Source organism: Hyla sarda, chromosome 4 (assembly GCF_029499605.1).
Source record: "Hyla sarda isolate aHylSar1 chromosome 4, aHylSar1.hap1, whole genome shotgun sequence".
NCBI classification, from domain to species: domain Eukaryota; kingdom Metazoa; phylum Chordata; class Amphibia; order Anura; family Hylidae; genus Hyla; species Hyla sarda.
The window spans coordinates 177,586,710-177,606,854 of NC_079192.1; the positions used below are offsets into that span (position 1 = coordinate 177,586,710).

General features: G+C 42.6%; 1 protein-coding gene across 5 annotated transcripts in view; it reads right to left on the bottom strand.

The window, feature by feature from the left end:
- The window catches only part of CIB2 (calcium and integrin binding family member 2), a 49,645-nt gene that overhangs the window by 7,248 nt on the left and 22,252 nt on the right, over positions 1-20,145 (bottom strand). For all 5 annotated transcript variants that reach the window (XM_056572887.1, XM_056572888.1, XM_056572890.1 and 2 more), the window contains 3 exons: positions 8,839-8,873; positions 4,681-4,792; positions 2,714-2,861 (listed from right to left, as the gene is read on the bottom strand). In XM_056572887.1, coding sequence (XP_056428862.1) covers positions 2,714-2,861; positions 4,681-4,792; positions 8,839-8,873 — 295 coding nt within the window. The remainder of the gene's footprint in view (positions 1-2,713; positions 2,862-4,680; positions 4,793-8,838; positions 8,874-20,145) is intronic.

Below are 20,145 nucleotides of genomic sequence, written 5' to 3' on the forward strand. Positions count from 1 at the left end.
ATGTGTGCGAGTACACCGCGCATGCACGGAAACGCGCACATCGCAGCAGTGTGCCTGCTCGTAGCGGCTTATTGCCGCTCCGAGCAGGCACATCTAAAGGCACCCTGTAGGGGTCCTTCAGCGGCGGATCTGCAGCATAAAATACGCTGTGGATCCGCTCGTCTGAACGTACCTTTATTCCAGTTATGCCTTGTATGTGTCTCAGTATTGTGGTCATGTTTTCCTGCTTTATCCTTCACATATGGTCTCTTATCCACTCTTATGGCTAACATCATTCTTTTTTCCCACTTCTCAACCCCTTTTATTTCTCAGCAGCACACAGTGCAAATTGAAAAAAAGGATACAAGAATATTTTTATGATGGCCAAAATCCTATGGCTGTTAATCCTTTCAATGTCTCAAGAAACTTCAGTGTGGAACATAGAGATGACTTAACTGGATTTTGTTTCCGTGGCTTCGAAATGGTTAACAGACCAAAGAGAAGCACTGTTAAATAGAGAAACTTACTGGATTTTCATGGTAAAGGGAACCTGTCATGCTGCACGGACCACGGGGAACATAAAACTGGTGCAGGCTGCACAATCTTGACAAATATGATTTACTCTAAACTAGGGATGCACCGAAAGGGAAATTTTTGGCCAAAAAAGCTTGGCCGAAAATGCATTGCCCTGCCCCCTTTTTTAAATATAGTTTTTGTTACATTTTATTATGATTTTTGCATATAGAATTTTTTTGCATTTACACCGTTCACAATGCAGGATCAGAAACATAATATTTTAATAGTTGGGACAATTACGCACGTGGTGATACCAAAAATGTTTATTTTTCATATTTTTTATATAGAAAATGGGAAAAGGAGGGCGATTTAAACTTTTAATATGGAAGGGGTTAATGAGTGTTAATATGCAAGGGGTTAATGAGGGTTAATGGAACTTTTATTAAACTTTTTTTTTCTTTTACACCAAGCATGTCTAACTCAAAGGCTAACATGGGCCAAAAAACCAAGGTTTAAGTTTATGTGGGCCCCGCATCCAAAAAAGGACGTAGTAATGCCGGCCCTTGAATTCTGGGAGCGTGAGGTGAATGAATGTCAATACGAGGCACCCACATTAGGTGCCCAGTACAGTTCCCCCACATTAGGTGCCCAGTACAGTTCCCCCACATTAGGTGCAGTATAGTTCCCCCACATTAGGTACAGTTCCCCCACATTAGGTGCAGTTCCCCCACATTAGGTACAGTTCCCCCTTATTAGGTGCCCAGTACAGTTCCCCCACATTAGATGCACAGTACAGTTCCCCCACATTAGGTGCCCAGTACAGTTCCCCCACATTAGGTGCCCAGTACAGTTCCCCCACATTAGGTGCAGTACAGTTTCCCCACATTAGGTGCCTAGCACAGTTCCCCCACATTAGGTGCAGTGCAGTTCCCCCACATTAGGTGCCCAGTACAGTTCCCCCACATTAGGTGCCCAGTAGAGTTCCCCCACAGACATACAGCCTCCAGCCATATACACTGTATGCCTGGAGGCTGTATGCCTGTGTACTTCAGTGCTCTGACCACCACTCCTCCGGTCCGGCCATAGCTGTAGGTCCTGAGACCAGAGCAGCGGTGGTCTGACCACCGAAGCTGACGTGCCGCTGGTCATTTACCATGCTGGCCAGCACGCACCTTCCACCTTTATGTTCCGCTCCTCCGCGCCTCTGTTGCTATGGGAGCATGCACAGGACGTCAGTGAAATCCCGGCATGCGCTATCTCCCGGCGGCCCCTGCGTTTTTAAACTTAACGCTGGATCGCTGAAAGTTGACGGGGGCATCCCTGTGTCCCGAAAACATCTTTCGGGACACAGGGATGTCCGGGCCGCAAATATATTCATTGTAGGCTGAATGAGGCCCACGGGCCGCATGTTTGACACCCATGTTTTACACTATTAGCTCCCTTAGGGGACTTTTAGGAGAAATCATTAGATTCCTCATACAGATTAATGGATTTCCATAGAACTCCATTGATCTGTGTGATCTGTGCTCATTTGGTTGAGCCTGCTTCAGCCAGGCTCAATCAAATGAAGAGCCACAGACACCAGGGAAAGAGAGGTAAGCCCTCCGTTATTACAGGCAGATGTCAGACCCGTGGACCCGCATCATATCCGCCCACCCAACAAATGACCTACACCCAACCCATGACGCCCCTCGAAATTATCGGTGGAAAATTCACTCAACCGAAAAGGGCTTTTTCGGCAGAAAATTTTTGGCGGACGAAATTTTGGTGCATCACTACTAAACCGATCCAAGAAATCATCTGTGTCTGGGTAGACACGTGTCACTCACACGCACTTTCAGGGTGGAGAACAGCCGCTGGGACCTGCCCCCATGACTAGTTACCAGTGTTTTATCTGCATTTTAAATCTTTGATTTCTCTGAAACGTCCAAGTGTTTCAGAGTAAACCATGAGGTGTCAGGGTTGAGGTGCCTGTACCAGTTTTATGCAGAATGCGGTACTGGCAGCTGACTAAGGCCCATATGAGCCAGAAACACGTCAGTCTGCTGTATTTCCACGTCTTTAAGCTATTTCTGTTTCTATGTGTTGTTGTAATGACCATTTTATGCATTTGGTTTTCATAGACTTTGTAAAGTTCAGCTGAATCTCTTGTGACACGTCCTTTTTTTTTAGATCTAGTCACACAGCTACACAATATATCATGCTACATAGAAATTACCATAAATCTTAAAGGCATAGATTGCTTTCAGCTCACGTGGCGCCATCTCGCTCATCACAGAGAACATATCGACAAAGTCATTGAAGCTAAGGTTCCCTTCCCCATCTTCAGAAAAAGACTGCACAATTCTCTCCTTGAAAGGATTTTCCTGGAAAAAAAGTAAAAGGTCCTTAAGGATGAACTCTGATGTATGACCCAAGTTTGCCTAATTCTGTTTTTTAACGGTTATGGAAGCAGTGTAGCTCACGGTTCTATACTGTTCATGTACCTCCTTATAAAGTCAATAGGAGCTATGCACATTGTGTTAAACAGCCAATTACCTGAAGCTTTTTTCTGGTTTTTAACCACGCCAACCACCACAAGTAGGCTGGATGAGGATGGGGGGGGGGGGCTTAGGGGGAGGCATGGGTTGCAGCGCACATCCGCTGTATGTCACATAAAGGTTAAATAAGTCAGACAACCTTTGTCACATGATGTTATTTGAGATTTACTGGTTAAATGACAATCTGCCAGCCTTCCTGATAGGTCTGTAGTGCAAATATGGCCTTTCCTCCATTATTTCTCCTGGTAGCTTTCATGCCAGGTTGTATTTCTGATGAATAAATTGCCAGTGAGGCAGCACTTGTTGCCCTATGTCAGTGGGGAATATTCTTACATGACTGACAGTAAGGAACCAGTATTCTTATTATGCCAGTAAAATGCAGGAAGGCGGCAAAAGGCATTAGTATGTTGTTAGTACAGCAAGATCATGCACTGGCATGGTCAGTAATGATTTTGACAACCAGACAGTAATACTGGGCAAAACGTCTTATGGCCAATTTCTTTATAGATTATAATACTACAATTACAGGGAAAATAGATTAATAGTAGAAAGGAGAGTATTAATGAAAGGTGTCTGAGCATTATGTTGTCAGGGAATGCACATACGTAATTAATACAGACCTTTTAGAAGACATAAGAGATTATTTTATGGTTACTTATACAGTGTAACCACCTCTTTGAGAAGACCACTCCTCTGTCTAGACAGATAATTCCAATGGCAGGTTTTCAGTTCCACCCTTCCGCAAGACCACTTTTTAACACAATTTTGGGTGGTCATCTCGAAGAGGATTTTCTGTAATGTATATCTTTTTACACAGTCATGTTTATATTGTAGATAACCTACCTGAGTATTTTTATTTATTACAGACATTTACAAAATGTTGTTTTCTGAGGTGAATAGGTATATATTCTAACTATTTCATAGATTGCTGTAAGATAAATGTAAAATACTGTAAAATATTATACATAAAACTCTTTTCTCTAAACTGTAGTAAAAGACACTACAGTACATCTCAACTATTTGATCATTTACTTTGCAGTGGTCCATGGTGTCTTTCCAGGAACTATTATTGGTTTTACAAAACAAAGGGCAATAGTTGTGTCAGTGGTATTGATGTTTCCATGTGCAGCTTTCCATGTGTCAGCAAAGTGATCTCTAAAAAATATATCTATCAATGTCTGGCACTTCTCTTTCCATCATTTACATGACTGATCAAACAAAGGATTCAACTGTTTCATCAATATCCCATAACATTTTGTTTTCTTTCCTTTCCGTTCATTTTCTGCTTGGTTAAACATGGGCTTCTCAGCTGATCTCTGTAGTGGCATACATTCTCAGAAAGCTTTATATGGTACAGCTTTGCCTTCCATAGTCAATATTTAGTGTCTTAAGCTGAAGTGCTAAATATCCATACATAATAAAAAGTACCATATCAAAATCTTTAAAAGAAGATCCTTTGTGGTAATGGTATCTGAGACATGCAAGCACAGTCACAGGCACATGTTAAGGATTTACACTGTAGTTCCTGATACTTTATAGTGGGATAGTTCAGCAGTAAAACCCTTAGATCCTGCAAGTCACAACACTTTAACATTCTTTCCTCCCTTTCATAACATTCGATGATGTTTCAGCAGCTAAAGCTCACCATTAGTTCAGGCATATTAATGATCAGTTGCATGGGTAGTTTGCAATCGGGGTCATCGGTATAATCCATTGGAACTATACTAGGAGCCAGTTCATAGAATCTTCCGTGTAACCTGCAAGAAAACCATAAACATCTGCTCTGAATTGTGTAAACATATTAACCCATTCAGACACTTTATTAACCAGTCATTTGCAAATAGTTATAACTTAATAGTTATAGCCTTGTACCCATGCATCACCTAATAGGACTATTTATAGTAATACGTAATACTTACATATTGGAACTTATGTCAGAAGTCTCCCTAACACACCCTCCCATTCAGTAGAGGTCAATAACAATGAATTGCTGTCTATTCATCTGTTGTCATGCCCCAACAGATTTGCCAAAGTGTCCTTGGATATACACAGTATTATTTGTTTAGCCAGCAGTGACCTAGTAAAACTATGGTAGACCCACACAGAAGAAAAGTATCTGTATTAGGATTTGTGAGCTACAATATTTTCTAGTCACATGAATTCTGATTATCAATAATACAGTACTACACCAAAATGAAGCAAGGCTGGGTTCACATCAGTGTTTTTCATTTCCGTTCTTCAGATTTGTTGTGAAACTGCAATGAGTGGATCCCATTGATTTCAATGGGTGATTTGTTAACCTCCGCTAGCATCAGTTGCGCTTGATGTACATTATTTTGATGGGAAAAATACTAGGCATGCACTGATTTGTGTTCCGTCAAAAATAATGGAAATCATAAGGTCCGATATAAATTTTACATTGAAGTCTATTGTGACATCGGTCAGTAATTTTAACAGATCTTTTCAAAACTACGGTAATTTTAAATAACGGACCGTTAGCATTCGTTTAACATTAGTTCAGAATTAGGTCTGCTGAATGGCAATAACGGATCTAACAATGGATGCTCCTACAGCTGATGTGAACATTGCTTAATAAAAGTCTACCTAAAATGGCATAATGAGAGATAACAAAATATAACTAGTACTGTGTCTCTATGCCATATATTTTAAGATAATCCAAAAAATTATTATTACGTTCAGTAAGTCTGATTAAAAAAGTAGGGGGCTATAAATAGGTGCAGTATACTGTAGATCTGTGCTGCCGTATACCCGCAGGACAATATTTATCTCAATGCGCCGGGCGGAGTCAGACAGTGTCTGGCTTGAAAGTCACACAGTTACAATTCACAGATGTGGCTGTTTGAAAAGAATTAAATCATTATCCACATTATAGCACATATTTATTTAGAAAGGTATAGCAATCCAAACACAAAATCAGTTGAAATCAGTGGGTAAAAAAAAATAAATGGCGGCAAAAAATATGGCTGTTTTTTTGTGACAAGAGATGGGGAAAAATGATATGCAAAGATAGGCCTAAGCCTGTAAAAAAAAAATAAAAAAATTTTGTAATAATAATAATATATATATATTTACAGGCTTTATTTGCAGGAAAAAAAAAGGGGGCACCAAACACTGTGTGTGAACATAGACTTACTCACATTTTATTTTGTCAGTTCCAGTGAGCACTGCTCAATCTATCATGTCTACATTACACAGAAAGTGATACAGATTTAAAAATCTTAAAGCGCAACTGTCATGAAATTTTGGTGCCATAATCTGCACACAGCCATTGAACTGCGTACAGGTGGTGGGTATAGCAAATATTTGAACCTGAAATTTGCAGGCTTTCATAACTGCAAAAAATGCTTTTATTCAAAGCCACTGATGGTCGGATAGGCAAGGTGTGAGGTACGCGATGCCCTGCCCACCCCCACGCCTACCCCGTATGTCAGCGCTGGGACCGCTGTGTGATTAACACACAAGTCCCAGCACATGCGCCCTTCAGCTAATCTAACCTGCGCGAGCAAGTGCTGTATCCCGCCGCCGTTTTCCTCCTCAGTGCGCCTGCGCAGAGCAGCGCGCAATCAGGTTAGTTTTTGATACTAGGTGCAGACAGGAAGCACGCTCTCTGCACCTAGCACTGCGCAGGCGCACTCAGGAGGAAGACGGCGGTGGGAGCGAGCGTTTGCTGGATGACACAAAGTGGCGCGCAGGTTAGATTAGCTGAAGGGCGCATGCGCTGGGACCTGTGTGTCAATCACACAGAGGTCCCAGCGCAGACATACGGGGTAGGCGTGGGGTTGGTCATCGCGGCGGCGGGGCATCGCGTACCTTGCGCCATGCCTATCCGACCGTCGTTGCCTTTGAATAAAAGCATTTTTTGCAGTCATGAAAGCATGCAAATTTCAGGTAAAAATATTGCTATACCCACCACCTGCACACAGTACAAAGGATGTGTGCAGATTATTGCACCAAAATTTTATGACAGTTGCGCTTTAAGCCTTCCAGTACTTATCAGCTGCTGTATGCCCTGGAGAGAGTTGTGTAGTCTTTCCAGTCAGTCACCAGTGCTCTCTGCTGCTACTTCCTGTCAGGAACTAACCAGTGCAGTAGCAAATCCTCATAGCAAATAAGCAGCTAATAAATACTTAGAAGGCTGAATTTTTAAAACAGAAGTCATTTACAAACCTTATAACTTTCTAACATCAGTTAAAGGAGTATTGTGGCTGGACCTTTTAAGCTCCTATTGTGCCCGGGCTGCAAAATGTAACAAAACAAAAATTAACTCACTTTCCGTCCGGGCAGCAGGGAGAAGGCGGGACCTAGACTCCTTACATGACAGTGCACACAGCCTATCACACTGACCGCAGTATGACAATGCGGTCACATGGAAGTAGGAAGGAGACCGGCATCAGAGGACCAAAGACCGAGAGCGGCACAACGGGGGAATGGCGGAAAGTGAGTTACTTTTTGCAGCCTGGGCACAACAGGAGCTTAAAAAGTTTGGCCACAATATTTCTTTAATTTGAAAATATATTTTCCTCTAAAGTTTATGTTCTAATAACCCATTGAAGACCTATAATAACCAGCTAACCTCTGCTGGGACTTTACTCCATGTCACTATAGCAGTTGCTTGGTCTGCCTTCATGGTTTGGAAGCTCTTAGGTGAAGCTTTTAAGCTGTAAACATCAGATTTAGTAAAGCTCTTAGGTGAACCTTTTAAGCTGTAAACATCAGATTTAGTAAATCTTAAACAGTACTTGTCACCAAACTAAACTTTTAATATATTGTTCCTTATGTAATTAGAAGACACTTTGCTATTTACTTGCTGTTAAAATTCTCAACCTTTATATGTTTTTAGTACAAGCGTGTGTGCCGCTCAATACCCCGTAATTCAGTGCATCACCTGTGCAGGGACGCGCAGGTCCCACCCTCGGCTTGGTGTGCAAACTAGAAGAAAGAAGTTCATCCAGCACTCGAGGTATGCAGATAAAATCTTGCTTTTATAATCTTCGGACAGAAGTCACAAACAGAGAATATTTCTGATGCGTTCCGCACCTAAGTGCTTAATCGTAGACAATCTACGATTAAGCACTTAGGTGCGAAACGCATCAGACATCTTCTCTCTTTGTGACTTCTGTCCGAAAATTATAATAAAGCAAGACTTGATTTTATCTGCATACCTCGAGTGCTGGATGAACTTCTTTCTTCTAGTTTATATGTTTTTAATGCTCTGTTCTGTTTCCTGTGCGAGTCAAACAGTTAATTTGGTTTCCTCCCGACCTGGCAGGAGACTAAACTCAGGAAGTGTGTGCGGGGCATTGCATGCCACAGCTCTAATAGGCTTCAGTGATGTCGCACCTGCTGGGTAATGCCTGCCGGGAGCTAACACAACGTGAGCAAGGGGAAAGGTTTGTTACAGAGCTTTTTAAAGCTCGGGAAACATTTTTTTTTTAGGGCAGGAGGGGTGTTAGGAGTAGTTAGGGAATACAATGTGAGTTAGTTTAGAAAATATGGTTTGATGACAGGTATTCTTTAAATGTCTTTTTCTGTTTTTTGGCATATAATACATGATATTTAAAGCTTTTAGATACCAACATTGTACAAAGTCAACACTGGCATAGCTTAGTTGACTATGAAATAGACATGATATAGATAGATAATCAGTACAGAATTTTCACCCTAAAAACGATCAGTTGGCAGTCATTCTAATAAAAGGCATAGTAAATTTGGTCGAGCATTCAGTAAGCAGTAATGTTATGGGGCCTTTTGAATTCTGTGTATACTTGTGGTTGATCCTTACCGGAGAATCTCTTTGCGTGTGAAAAAAGTGCAGTCCTAAAAGAAAAAAAAGGTTTGTATCAAGTTACAAAGAAACAGCAATTGGAGTTATATACAAACTTTGACAGCAGAAAAAGACCACCTGTTCCATCTTCTACTTTTATCTTAGGAAAGATATAGCTGCATCCAAGGCATACTTAAATCCATGTACTGTGTTAGTTACCAAACTATTAACCTATTTTGCTGTAAGTTTGTTCAAAGCATCTACTACTCTTTCAGTGAAATAATATTTTACCACCATTTGCAGTGGCCCCTCCCCTCAGCTGTCCGGAGATTTCCAAACATACAGCGAGGGGAAGGCAGAGCTGTGCAGGACGCAGGGGGACGTAGATTGTCACCGCCCCGTTCCTGGACGTAGATTTTGACAGCTGTGCAAGCGGCACAGTGAGAATCCCTCTCCTCCTGAGGGAGGTAAATGAAAATTTACATCCAGGAGCGGGGCTGTGGGATTCCCTCTCCTCCTGAGGGAGATGTACGAAAATTGCGGGGCTGTGGGATTCCCTCTGCTTCTGAACAATGGCTCCATAAGTCACACAATCACAAGTAGATTTTTACAGGCCCGTGGACGTAGATTTTCAAAGCTGTGAAAGTCTACGTCCAGGATCGGGGATCGGGGCTGTGAAAATCTACATCATCGTCAGGGAGATGCAGAGTTGCGACCTGCACAGCTCTGCCTTCCCCCTCCTCTCAATGTATGTTCAGAAATCTCCAAACAGCTGAGGGGATGTTTGGAGATGACCACTGGACACTGCAGGACTGATATGTGTCCCAGGAGCCAGGGGGACCTCTAGTGGCCACTTTTTAAACTGTCTTTTAAGTATGAAATACTTAAAATTTTCTGATGAAAGCAATTGCAAAACATGTTTTTGCATGCTTTATCACATAATCAAAAGTTATTTTATCTGATAGTGCCCATTTAATCTATTTAACGGTTTCGATCATGCTCCATCTTTCAGACTATACAGGTTTAATCTGATGCATTTTATTGGTCAAACCTTACACCATTTTAGAAGCCTATTTTTGGATCCCTTCTACTACGACCCCTCTGTTATTATCATCTTTTTTTTTTTTTTTTTAGGTGAGGACTCCAGAACTAACTCCAGTATTCCAGCTACAGTGGGATCCCAATCTCCCTCTTCATACTAGTTATTCCTCTAGCTATGCAGCCAAGCATTCGATTAGCTTTCTTTACTACCTGGCTGCACTGTTGACTCATTTTGAGTCTTTGAGAAATCTCTGCCGCTAAATTCTTCTCTTTAGTTTTCACTAACACAGAACTGGCAATGCTCAGATAGGGGATTCCTTCTCCCCAAGCGCATTGATATATATTTGGCAGCATTGGACTGCAGTTTTGATTGTTTAACCACATATCTAGTAAAGCTCATGATCCCTGGCTGCACATCTCTTATTACACATGGAGTTGTGACACAGAGGAACAATGATATTTAAGTAGGCCAAAAACTAAATGACCAACCAACAGGGGAGCATTTGCTCATTCATTGGCTGATCGCTGGCCCTAATACACAGGCTAATATATTGCCCTAATTCTGATTTTAACTACTACTTTATTCAACCTTAGTTGCTGAAGCCATTAAACTGAGTCTCCTCTAGTTCTCATCACCGCTCCTGACTTTTTTGCTTTTGTTATGTTATTGATTTTCTCAATAAAGACGGTTCATATAACCTGCTTATGACCACTAATACGCCTTTTTACAGTGGTCATTAATTGTAGTTATTGTGGCCCGCTGTGTTTTCACGGGCTGTTCTTCTGTGCAAGGATTGCAGGAGCTTGGCCATCAGCTTGATGGCCAGGCTCCTGTTGCAGCTAAGAGGAGTGGAGAAACCTCCATTCCGGAAGTTTAACCCTTCACATGCCATGGTCAAATCATGACCGCTGCATGTGAAGAGTGCCACTTACTTCTGGCATCTGTCCCGGCTATGTAAAGCCTGGCTCAGGCTTCCATGGCAGCTGAAGGTCCTGTGAAAGGCCTCAGGCTTGCTATAGGTGTCTGTGCAAACAGCTGCCCTGTGCAGCACAGCCTGGTACACAGCTTGTCAGCGTTATGCTGAAAGGCAGAATACACTGCACTAGTATACTACTGAAGTGTATTAAAAGGGTGATGCAGTGGTCGCTGAACCCCCCCCCCCCCCCCCATACACACACACACACACACTTGCTGAACTAGTGAAAAGTAAAAATAAAATGTACATATAATAAAGCTCTGCGTCCAAGGTGACGTCCGGCCATCCTATTAATGCTTCCTCCCCTTTGCTGAGCTCCTCTCCTCTCTGCAGAATATAGCTCCACATAGGGGAGGTGCCATTAATAGGAAGATGCAGGTTGAACGTACCGTGTATGGGTAGCTTGGAAACTGAATTCTTTTAAGCAATAAAAACATATATAAAGCCCAAAATGGCGACATTAAAATGTACAACTTGTCTGGCAAAAAAACAACCCCTTATATGGCTATGTTGATGGAAAAATTTAAAAGTTACGCCACTTGGAAGGCAACAATGAAAAAACTAAACAAAAACAAAAAAGCCTATACGTTGAGACATGCCAGGGAAAAGGGTTAAAAATAAATAAAGAATAGGTTTCATAAAATAACATTTGGGTCAAGACTTGTAATCAGTCTCTTTTCAGAATGCTCTGTTTGGTACTTCCCTAGAAGCTACTTTGTGACATTATACATGGGAAAAGTGCAGAATTTTAATAGGAAGATGTAAATACTAGACAAACACAAAAGCAAATAAGCTATACGTGAACAGTATATTAATATTTAGATATGTATAATAATTTTAATATGTGTAAGGCACTCAATAGATAAGCTAAAGCATGGGCTTCCAGTATCAGATTTTAATATATGCATATGTGTTATAGCAATCTACTCACATTTTCTTCTATAGGACCTGTGGCTTTCAGCACCTGTTGCATAGTAGAGAGTGACTGATACCTCAGTAACCGCTTAGCATTACAAGCTTTCAATTCTCTCATTCAGTAGTGTGAAGGAACTGTTTTACTAATAGTTACTGCACATACCAATTCATGACACTGGGGAGGCCACTGTAATCTCTAAAGAGTATAAAATACTATTTTCTTTCGGCTGGAACTCCACTGAGGGTTTTTTTCAAAAACGCCAATTTTCCCATACGGCGTTTTTTCAGTGAAAAAACGCAGCGTCCAGATGTTAGCTGCAAGTCAATGGTAAACTGCAAAATGCCAGATTCACTTTGCTTTTTTCAGTTTGGCGTTTTTTTTTTTTTATCCTTTTGGCATTTTTCAGCAATTTCGGGCTCAGAAGCTGGATTTTCAAAACGCCTGCCAAAACCTAGTTTGGCGTTTTTTCCCCGAAATCGTGGCGTTTTCATCCCATAGAAGTCTATGCGAGAGCAAAAACGCCAAGAAAAACGCCATGTTGGTTTAAAATTTTGCGTTTTTGCAGGCGGTTTTTATTCTTTTTTGGACTTTAGTGATCAAAAAAAATTATGGAGATACCTTTTTTATTAAAAAATGTGTTCCATGCTGGGAGTAGTAGTAATACATAAAAAATTTGAAAAAAAAAAAGGTAAACACACACACACACTTTACAAAAAATTTTATTAAAACTTTGTTATAAAAAACTAAAATTTAGTTAAATACATTTTGACATCCCTACTGCATCCTTTATTTATTTTTAATTTTTTTGGTACCCAACTATTTTGTAAAAAAAATGCAAAAAGGGGCCAAAAAAGGCAAATTCCACACAAAGGTATAAACACCAGAAAAAAACGCCAAGACGCAGGGAAAAAATGTGGCAGTTTTTCTGGCGTTTTTATGCCACAAAAATCGCAGGGCAAAAATCTCAGAGGAGTCCTAGCCTTCTTCTTGCTTTTCTTTTGAGAAAAATACTATAGTACTTAAATATTTTTTATTCAAGAAGAGTAAAGAATTAATTTTGCTACATTATTCTAGAAACAAGTATGTCATCTGGGACTAACTGTGGCTAAACATTTGAACAATAGCAGAACACATAAAAATGTCATGAAAACGTGAGTACTGCTTCTTGCCCAAACCACATACAGTCATAAACTACTAAAATAATAGTGCCATCTAATGCCCAAACAATACTACCAAATACAGTGTAAATGACACTGCTATTATTCACTGTGCTCTACTACTACTACAATATACCATGACATATGTATATAGACAAATGCAAACAACACAAGTCTTTCAATCAATTTTCATTAAATGCTTGAGCAATAGTTATTAATAGCTTAGTGAACAATTTTTGAGTACATGTATACCAGTTCCTTACCAGCTTGAGCCTGTTTTAGAATGTATTAGAGAAATTCATTATGACATTATCGTGATAGTTCTAGCATGGATGTAACTAGAGATGGGCGAATTTTTCAAAAATTAGAATTGGCTGATTCGTGGCAAATCGCTATTAATGACGGTTATTTCAGGGCTACAAAGAGCCTCAATAGGGGTGTAGAACACTTTGCCTTGCCGTAACACGCATAGGGAGTGTGCTGGGGTAGGGAAATAATACTGTTATTCAGTATGACATGTAGAGTCTAGATGTGGCAGCAGGGTCCAGAAACCATATGGCGTCACAATTGAAGAGATTTTTGAGATGTCAATTGAAGAGTTTAAAGAGATTAACGAGTCTAATGTGTACCAGTGGCTGAAGTACATGCAAAGTTTTCTGGCCATTTTTAGGATGTCTTGCAGATAGGTGGAAGACTTAAGGAACCGCTTGACAACCAGATTGAACACGTGTGCCAAGTAACGGTTTATTTTTATCGTTCCAACCCGTTTCCTTGGAGCCTGGATGTGGCAGCAGCCTGACGAGACCATAGGGCCTCACATTTTTTAAATGTCAATTGAAGATTTTGAAGAGATTAACAAGTTTAATGTGCCAACAGCATGAGGAGATCACATGGCGACACAATGACACAACGTGGAAGTGGCGGCAGCCTATGTAGGCCATAGAGCGGCACAATGACAGAGTTTGGAGGTAGCAGCAGCATGATAAGACCATGGGGGGGCACAATGACAGGGCCTGGATGTGGAAGCAGCATGAGGAGAGGCAGCATGTTTGATTCCAGACTTCTCACTGCTGCCACCATGCTGTCTCCCAACCATGCTACCTCTGGCTCAGCTGCTGCCTCATGGGCAACCTGCCACCCTCTTCTCCTGATCAGGATGAAGCCCCTTCTGCACTCCGCTCCCAATTGCGATCGGTTTCATCATCATCAAGTTGTGTCTGCACGTCACTGATGTCATCCTCAAGTACCTCAACGGTGTCTGTTTCAGGAGCCTGAACACTCGCAACACCACCTCCCACGTCACTCTCCTCGTCACTACTTGCCCGCCTAGGGGAGGAAGCGGCAGATGTCTCCTCCACATCTTGGCTGGGGCACTGTCCTCTAGTTGATCATCCTCGCTGTATAGTGGAGCTAAGCCTACAGCATACAATACTTCTCTGCGTGAGGGAACAGCATAGGACAGAGGCAGTTGGAGGACAGGGCTGCTCCCGGGCCATGCGAACTGAGGGTTGAGTCTGAGGAACCCACTGACTGTTGATTGGGGGTGTTGGATGTCACTTGGCTTGAAGTTAACCAATCAATGACGGCTGCTGGGTTGCTTGTTGAGGCACGACCGCTAGTTGACACCTGGAGCTCAGAACTCTTGCTGCGACTCCTGCTGCCCTTCACCCCTACTCTGCTGCGACCTCTGCCTGTGCCTGATAAATTTAGGCCTCTGCCACTCCTGTGTGCACGGCCTGGCACTTCTCTGCCAGACATACTTGTAGAACAGTGGTGTGCGTATATATTTTACTTTTTATAGAGCAATACGCCCCTATACAGCTGCAACAGAAACTTGTGGAACACTCAAGGGGGGAGATTTATTAAAACCTGCCCAGAGGAAAAGTTGCTGAGTTGCCCATAGCAACCAATCAGATCGCTTCTTTCATTTTTCACAGGCCTCTTTAAAAATGAAAGAAGCGATCTGATTGGTTGCTATTGGCAACTCAGCAACTTTTCCTCTGGACAGGTTTTGATAAATCTCACCCAATGTGTGTGTGTGTGTGTATATATATATATATTTATATCCCTGCTTTTACACTAATTGAAACTGAAAACACATATATAACAGCAGAGAGTACTACGTCCCAGTGCGGTAGCACCAGAAATAAGCGTAACAATCTAGTGCGCAAGTCTTTCAGTGCTTTTACACTTACTGCCCCCTATTAGCTTTAACCAGAAAAATACGTAGAACTGTGGAGTGCGTATATTTTTCACTGCCCACATGGAAAATCTCTTTGCGGACATTCCCCTGACAGTTGAGCACCGGCATAACATGCTGGAGCTAGAACTGCTCAGGAATGCGCCATCTCATAGATGGTAATGCATTCCATGAGGAGTCCACAGAAAGAATAGCCATGTGAACAGCGCAACAGAATTTCACTGAAATCACCTCCGGGTTTCTGGGACTAGGGACGTGACGTCACGCCGCGCCCCCTCCATTCATGTCTATGGGAGGGGGAGTGATGGCCGTCACGCCCCCTCCCATAGACATGAATGGAGGGGGCGTGACGTCGCATCCCCAGTCCCGGAAACCCGGAGGTTTCCTAAACTGGAGACGCAGCCCAGCATAGAATGCGGGTGCTGCAGGGAGATCGCGGGGGGTCCCAACAGCGGGCCCTCCGCAATCAGACATCTTATCCCCTATCCTTTGGACAGGAGATAAAATGTTTTTGCCCGGAATGCCCCTTTAACACATCTATACAGAGGCAAGTGCATTTAGGGACAAAAGCTATGGCTCACTACACTGTATCTGAGTCAGACAGGAAAAAGGGATTTGTGAATGATGAAAATATAGATTTATTGCTAATTTCCTTCCAAAACCCTTTCTCTTTGTAATGACCCTTTCCCAAAGCCAAGAAATGAAATGCATGCAGTGCAACAAGAACTCCCAGTGACCTTAGAAGCATCAGTGCGTTCATCTCAGCACATTCCTACAAAGATGCCATCACTTTTATCCCCGGCCCGGAACACACTGAATGTGCTGCAGCAGCAAAATCTGAGTTCAATGAAGTGGCCAAAATGAGCTCATCATAATCCTGCAGTTTACCTGACGCTGATGGATTATTCACTGGTAAGTGACCATGGAAGTGGGCTGAGAATTTAAAAAAAATGTGCCGTATGTAAAAAATTTTATTATTTGCATTGGCACAAACGGGGGTAAACAAAGGTGGATCCTTCACTTCAGACGCTCAGGTCTTCTTTCATACTTGGCCAGGTCTCACATGCTGGAGTGACAGTTTATCATCCTAAGGGTATGTTCTGTAATTCCCGCGAGACCTGTTCACACAGGCATTTCAGCGGCAGACAATTCCACCTCTGAAAATGTTCTACGCAAAGAAAGAACATGTTCACTCTTTGCGTGGAAGTCTGCGAGCACTGCATTGCCATCAATGCTAACTGCGCAGTGCCGCGCGGTCCTACCGCCGAAGAATTTTGGCGGCGACCACCAGATAGAATCTCCGTTCGTGGAAATTCAGTGAGCGGGGATTCTGAAGTGTGAATGTACCCTTAGTATCGCTTCATATATTGGTGTACTTTGTAACTTGTCAGGATGCTAGTCATAGAGGGGCACAAGGTAAGAGGTATTTTGTGACTCAGGACCAGATACAGTTTAGCTGCTTTAGCTTGTGTTAGTGATTTTTATTTTTTTAGCTTAACTACGCCACTGTTCTCGATCTATGCTGCATACATGTGAGTTATGTGAGAACTCGGCCTTATCTTTTAGTTTAAGCAGGTGGTGTTAATAGAATTTATCAATAAAAAAAAAAAAAAAAAGCTAAGTAAGTTCCAGTTCACACTACGTTTGTAATGTACGGGTGCTGGATCCGGTTGGGAGGAGCAATAACCGGCCGCTCCCGTATCCCAGCCGGATCCCCATTCATTTCAATGAACCGACCGAAGTCAAACGCTGACTCTGGTTGGCTCATTTTTGCCCCGTATGCGGTTTTCCCATCGGACCTAAAACCGTGGTACACCACGGTTTTAGGTCCGGTTAGAGAGTCGTACACGGTTTGACTCCGGTCAGCTCATTGAAACGAATGGGCTTCTGGCCGCATCTGGCTGGGATACAGGAGTGCCCATTTTTCGCTCCTCCCAACCAAATGTGGCACCCGTACACTACAAACGTAGTGTGAACCCAGCCTTAAAGGGTTACTTCGCTCCCCAGCATCCGGAACATTGAGTTCCTGAACGCTGTGTGTGGGCTTCTGTGTTCACGCCCGCCCCCTCGTGATGTCACGCCCCGTCATGTGATGAACGTCCCGCCCCCTCAATGCAAGTCTATGGGAGGGGGCATGACGTCACGCCCCCTTCCCATAGACTTTCATTGAGGGGGCAGGCCGTGACTCACGAGGGGGCGGGCGTGAACACAGAAGCCTGCACACAGCGCTCAGGAACTCAAAGTTCCGGATGCTGGGGAGTGGAGTAACCCTTTAATAAACAAAAGACAAACCTAAATCAAATTAATCTTTGGTGTGACCGCCATTTGCCTTAAAGAGAATCTGACAGCTATACTGGGTTATAGTGCAGGCGAATAGCTGTAAAAAGAGGTGTTACTTACATATTTAGGTGAAGTATTTCCTGAGTTATGCCCGTTACTAATATTGTTGGCATTGTGCTCCCACCGTAAACTCTCAAGTCACTGAAGGGGGCAGGCCGAGGATGGAATCTTGATGATGCAGGGGAGCTGGGCGAGCTGGCTCACCACCTTCACTGCGCACACGAGCGCAATGCCAATGATATTAGTAACGGGCATAACTAAGGAAATACTTTACCTATGTAAACTGTCAGTTTCTCTTTAAAAACAATCAATTCTTTAAGGTACACTGGTACACAGTTTGAAGGAACTCTGCAGGGAAGCTGTTTCAAACATCTTGGAGAACTAACCACTGATCTGTGAATATAGGCTTTCTTAATTCCACCTGTCTCTCCGGGTTCACACTACGTTTTGTCCCATACGGGAGCGCATACGGCAGGAGGGAGCTAAAAGCTCGCGCTCCCGTATGTAACCGTATGCGCTCCCGTATGTCATTCACTTCAATGAGCCGACCGGAGTGAAACGTTCGGTCCGGTCGGCTCATTTTTGCGCCGTATGCGCTTTTACAACCGGACCTAAAACCGTGGTCAACCACGGTTTTAGGTCCGGTTGTAAAAGCGCATACGGCGCAAAAATGAGCCGACCGGACCGAACGTTTCACTCCGGTCGGCTCATTGAAGTGAATGGCATACGGGAGCGCATACGGTTACATACGGGAGCGCGAGCTTTTAGCTCCCTCCTGCCGTATGCGCTCCCGTATGGGACAAAACGTAGTGTGAACCCACCCTAATCCTATACAGACAGTGATGTTGAGATCGCAGCTCTGTTGGGGCCATATCATCACTTCCAGAACTCCTTGCTCTTATTTATGCTAAAGAGTTCTTATTTTTGTTTGTTTGGGGTCATTGTGCTGCTGCAGAATTAAAATTTGGAGCCAAACAGATCCCTAAGTGGCAGGGGCTCTGTAATGGAGCACAGATAGCATTCCCAACATGGCTCTGTGGTGGGGAGATGGCACCTACTGACAGGGAGAACTACAAAGAAAAATAAAAGTATTAGGGTGCATGCGCACCACTTTTTTGCTATACAGTTCCCGTATACGGTTTCAAGTTAAAAACCGTACCGAACTGTATGGAAAACTGTATGCATTGACTTAAAGGGGTTCTCCGGTGCTTACACATCTTTTCCCCTATCCAAAGGATAGGGGATAAGATGCCTGATTGCGGGAGTCTCGCCGCTGGGGACCCCCGGGATCATGCACACGGCACCCCGTTTGTAATCAGTCCCCGAAGCTGGTGGTCGTCTGTAATCAGTCCCGGAGCGAACATGCTCCATGGACTGATTACAAACGGGGTGCCGTGTGCATGATCCCGGGGGTCCCCAGCGCCAGGACTCCCGCGATCAGGCATCTTATCCCTTATCCTTTGGATAGGGGAAAAGATGTGTAAGCACCGGAGTACCCCTTTAACATTATAAAACATATGTCAAACGCATCATCCGGTTTAGTCTGTTCGGCATCTTATACGGTTTTGTCTGTTTTTTTTTTTACCCGTACCCAAAACCGTAGTCTACCACGTTTTTTGGTCCAGGTGAAAAACTTTATTAAACTGTATATGTGTTTTTTTTTTTGTTTTTTTATTACATGGGAGTCAATGGGAACCGTACAGAACTGTATGTGCGTATGGTTCCATACGGTTTTTGGCTTTGCACAGTTTTTTTTTTCTTGGAATTTCACTCAAACAAGTGAAACTTTATTCAAAATAGAGTGAAAAGTTAAAAACGTATAAGTTTTTTCTTAAAAAACGGATGCAACCGGACACCATTTTTCAAACCGTATACGATTTTCAACCGTATATGGGTTGAAATTTGTACACACGTTTTGATACAGTTTAGTCAGGTTTTGAGGAATCAATTTCTCATCAAAAACCAGATACAGGAACTGTATAGCAAAAACGTGGTGTGCATGCACTCTTACACTGATGTTGGCTTCCTGCTGAAGAATCGTGAAGAAATTCTTGCCACCACATTTCTCCTATACATTTCTAGACATAGCTTCCACCCCTCACCAAATGTAACCATGAATGTCATGTCACAGCTGAGGAGATGGAAGAAAGATGAGGGAGCCCAAAAGTGGAGCGAGTCTAAAGCTACGTTATTTGTGTGAAAAAACTACGGCCAGATGTTAGCTGCAAGTCAATAGGGATTTATGAAATGATATGCCCGCTTGGCATTTTTGTCTGTGGCGTTTTTCACTCCTCTTTGGCATTTTTCAGTATTTGTGGGCTCAGTGGCAGTTTTTTTTTTTTTTTTTTTTTTTTTAAAGCTTCACGTTTCTCTCCCATAGAAGTCTATAGGAGAGAAAAAACTTCAATAAAAATGCAATGTAGGTTTTCCATGGCATTTTTTCTTGCCTTTTTACATATTATTTGTAAATTAAAAGTAAAAAAAAGGGGTGCGAACAGGAAAAACTGCCAAAGGAGAAAAAAATAAAAAAATATTTCCACACAGAGGCAAAAACACCAGAAAAACTGCAAAAAAAACAAAAACACAGAAAAGTGTAGTGGCAGATTTTCAGACTTTTTTTTTCCCAGCATTTTTTTTTTTTGCCTTTCTATGTTTTCTTGGTGGCCCTGGCTGTACACAATATCAGATTCATAT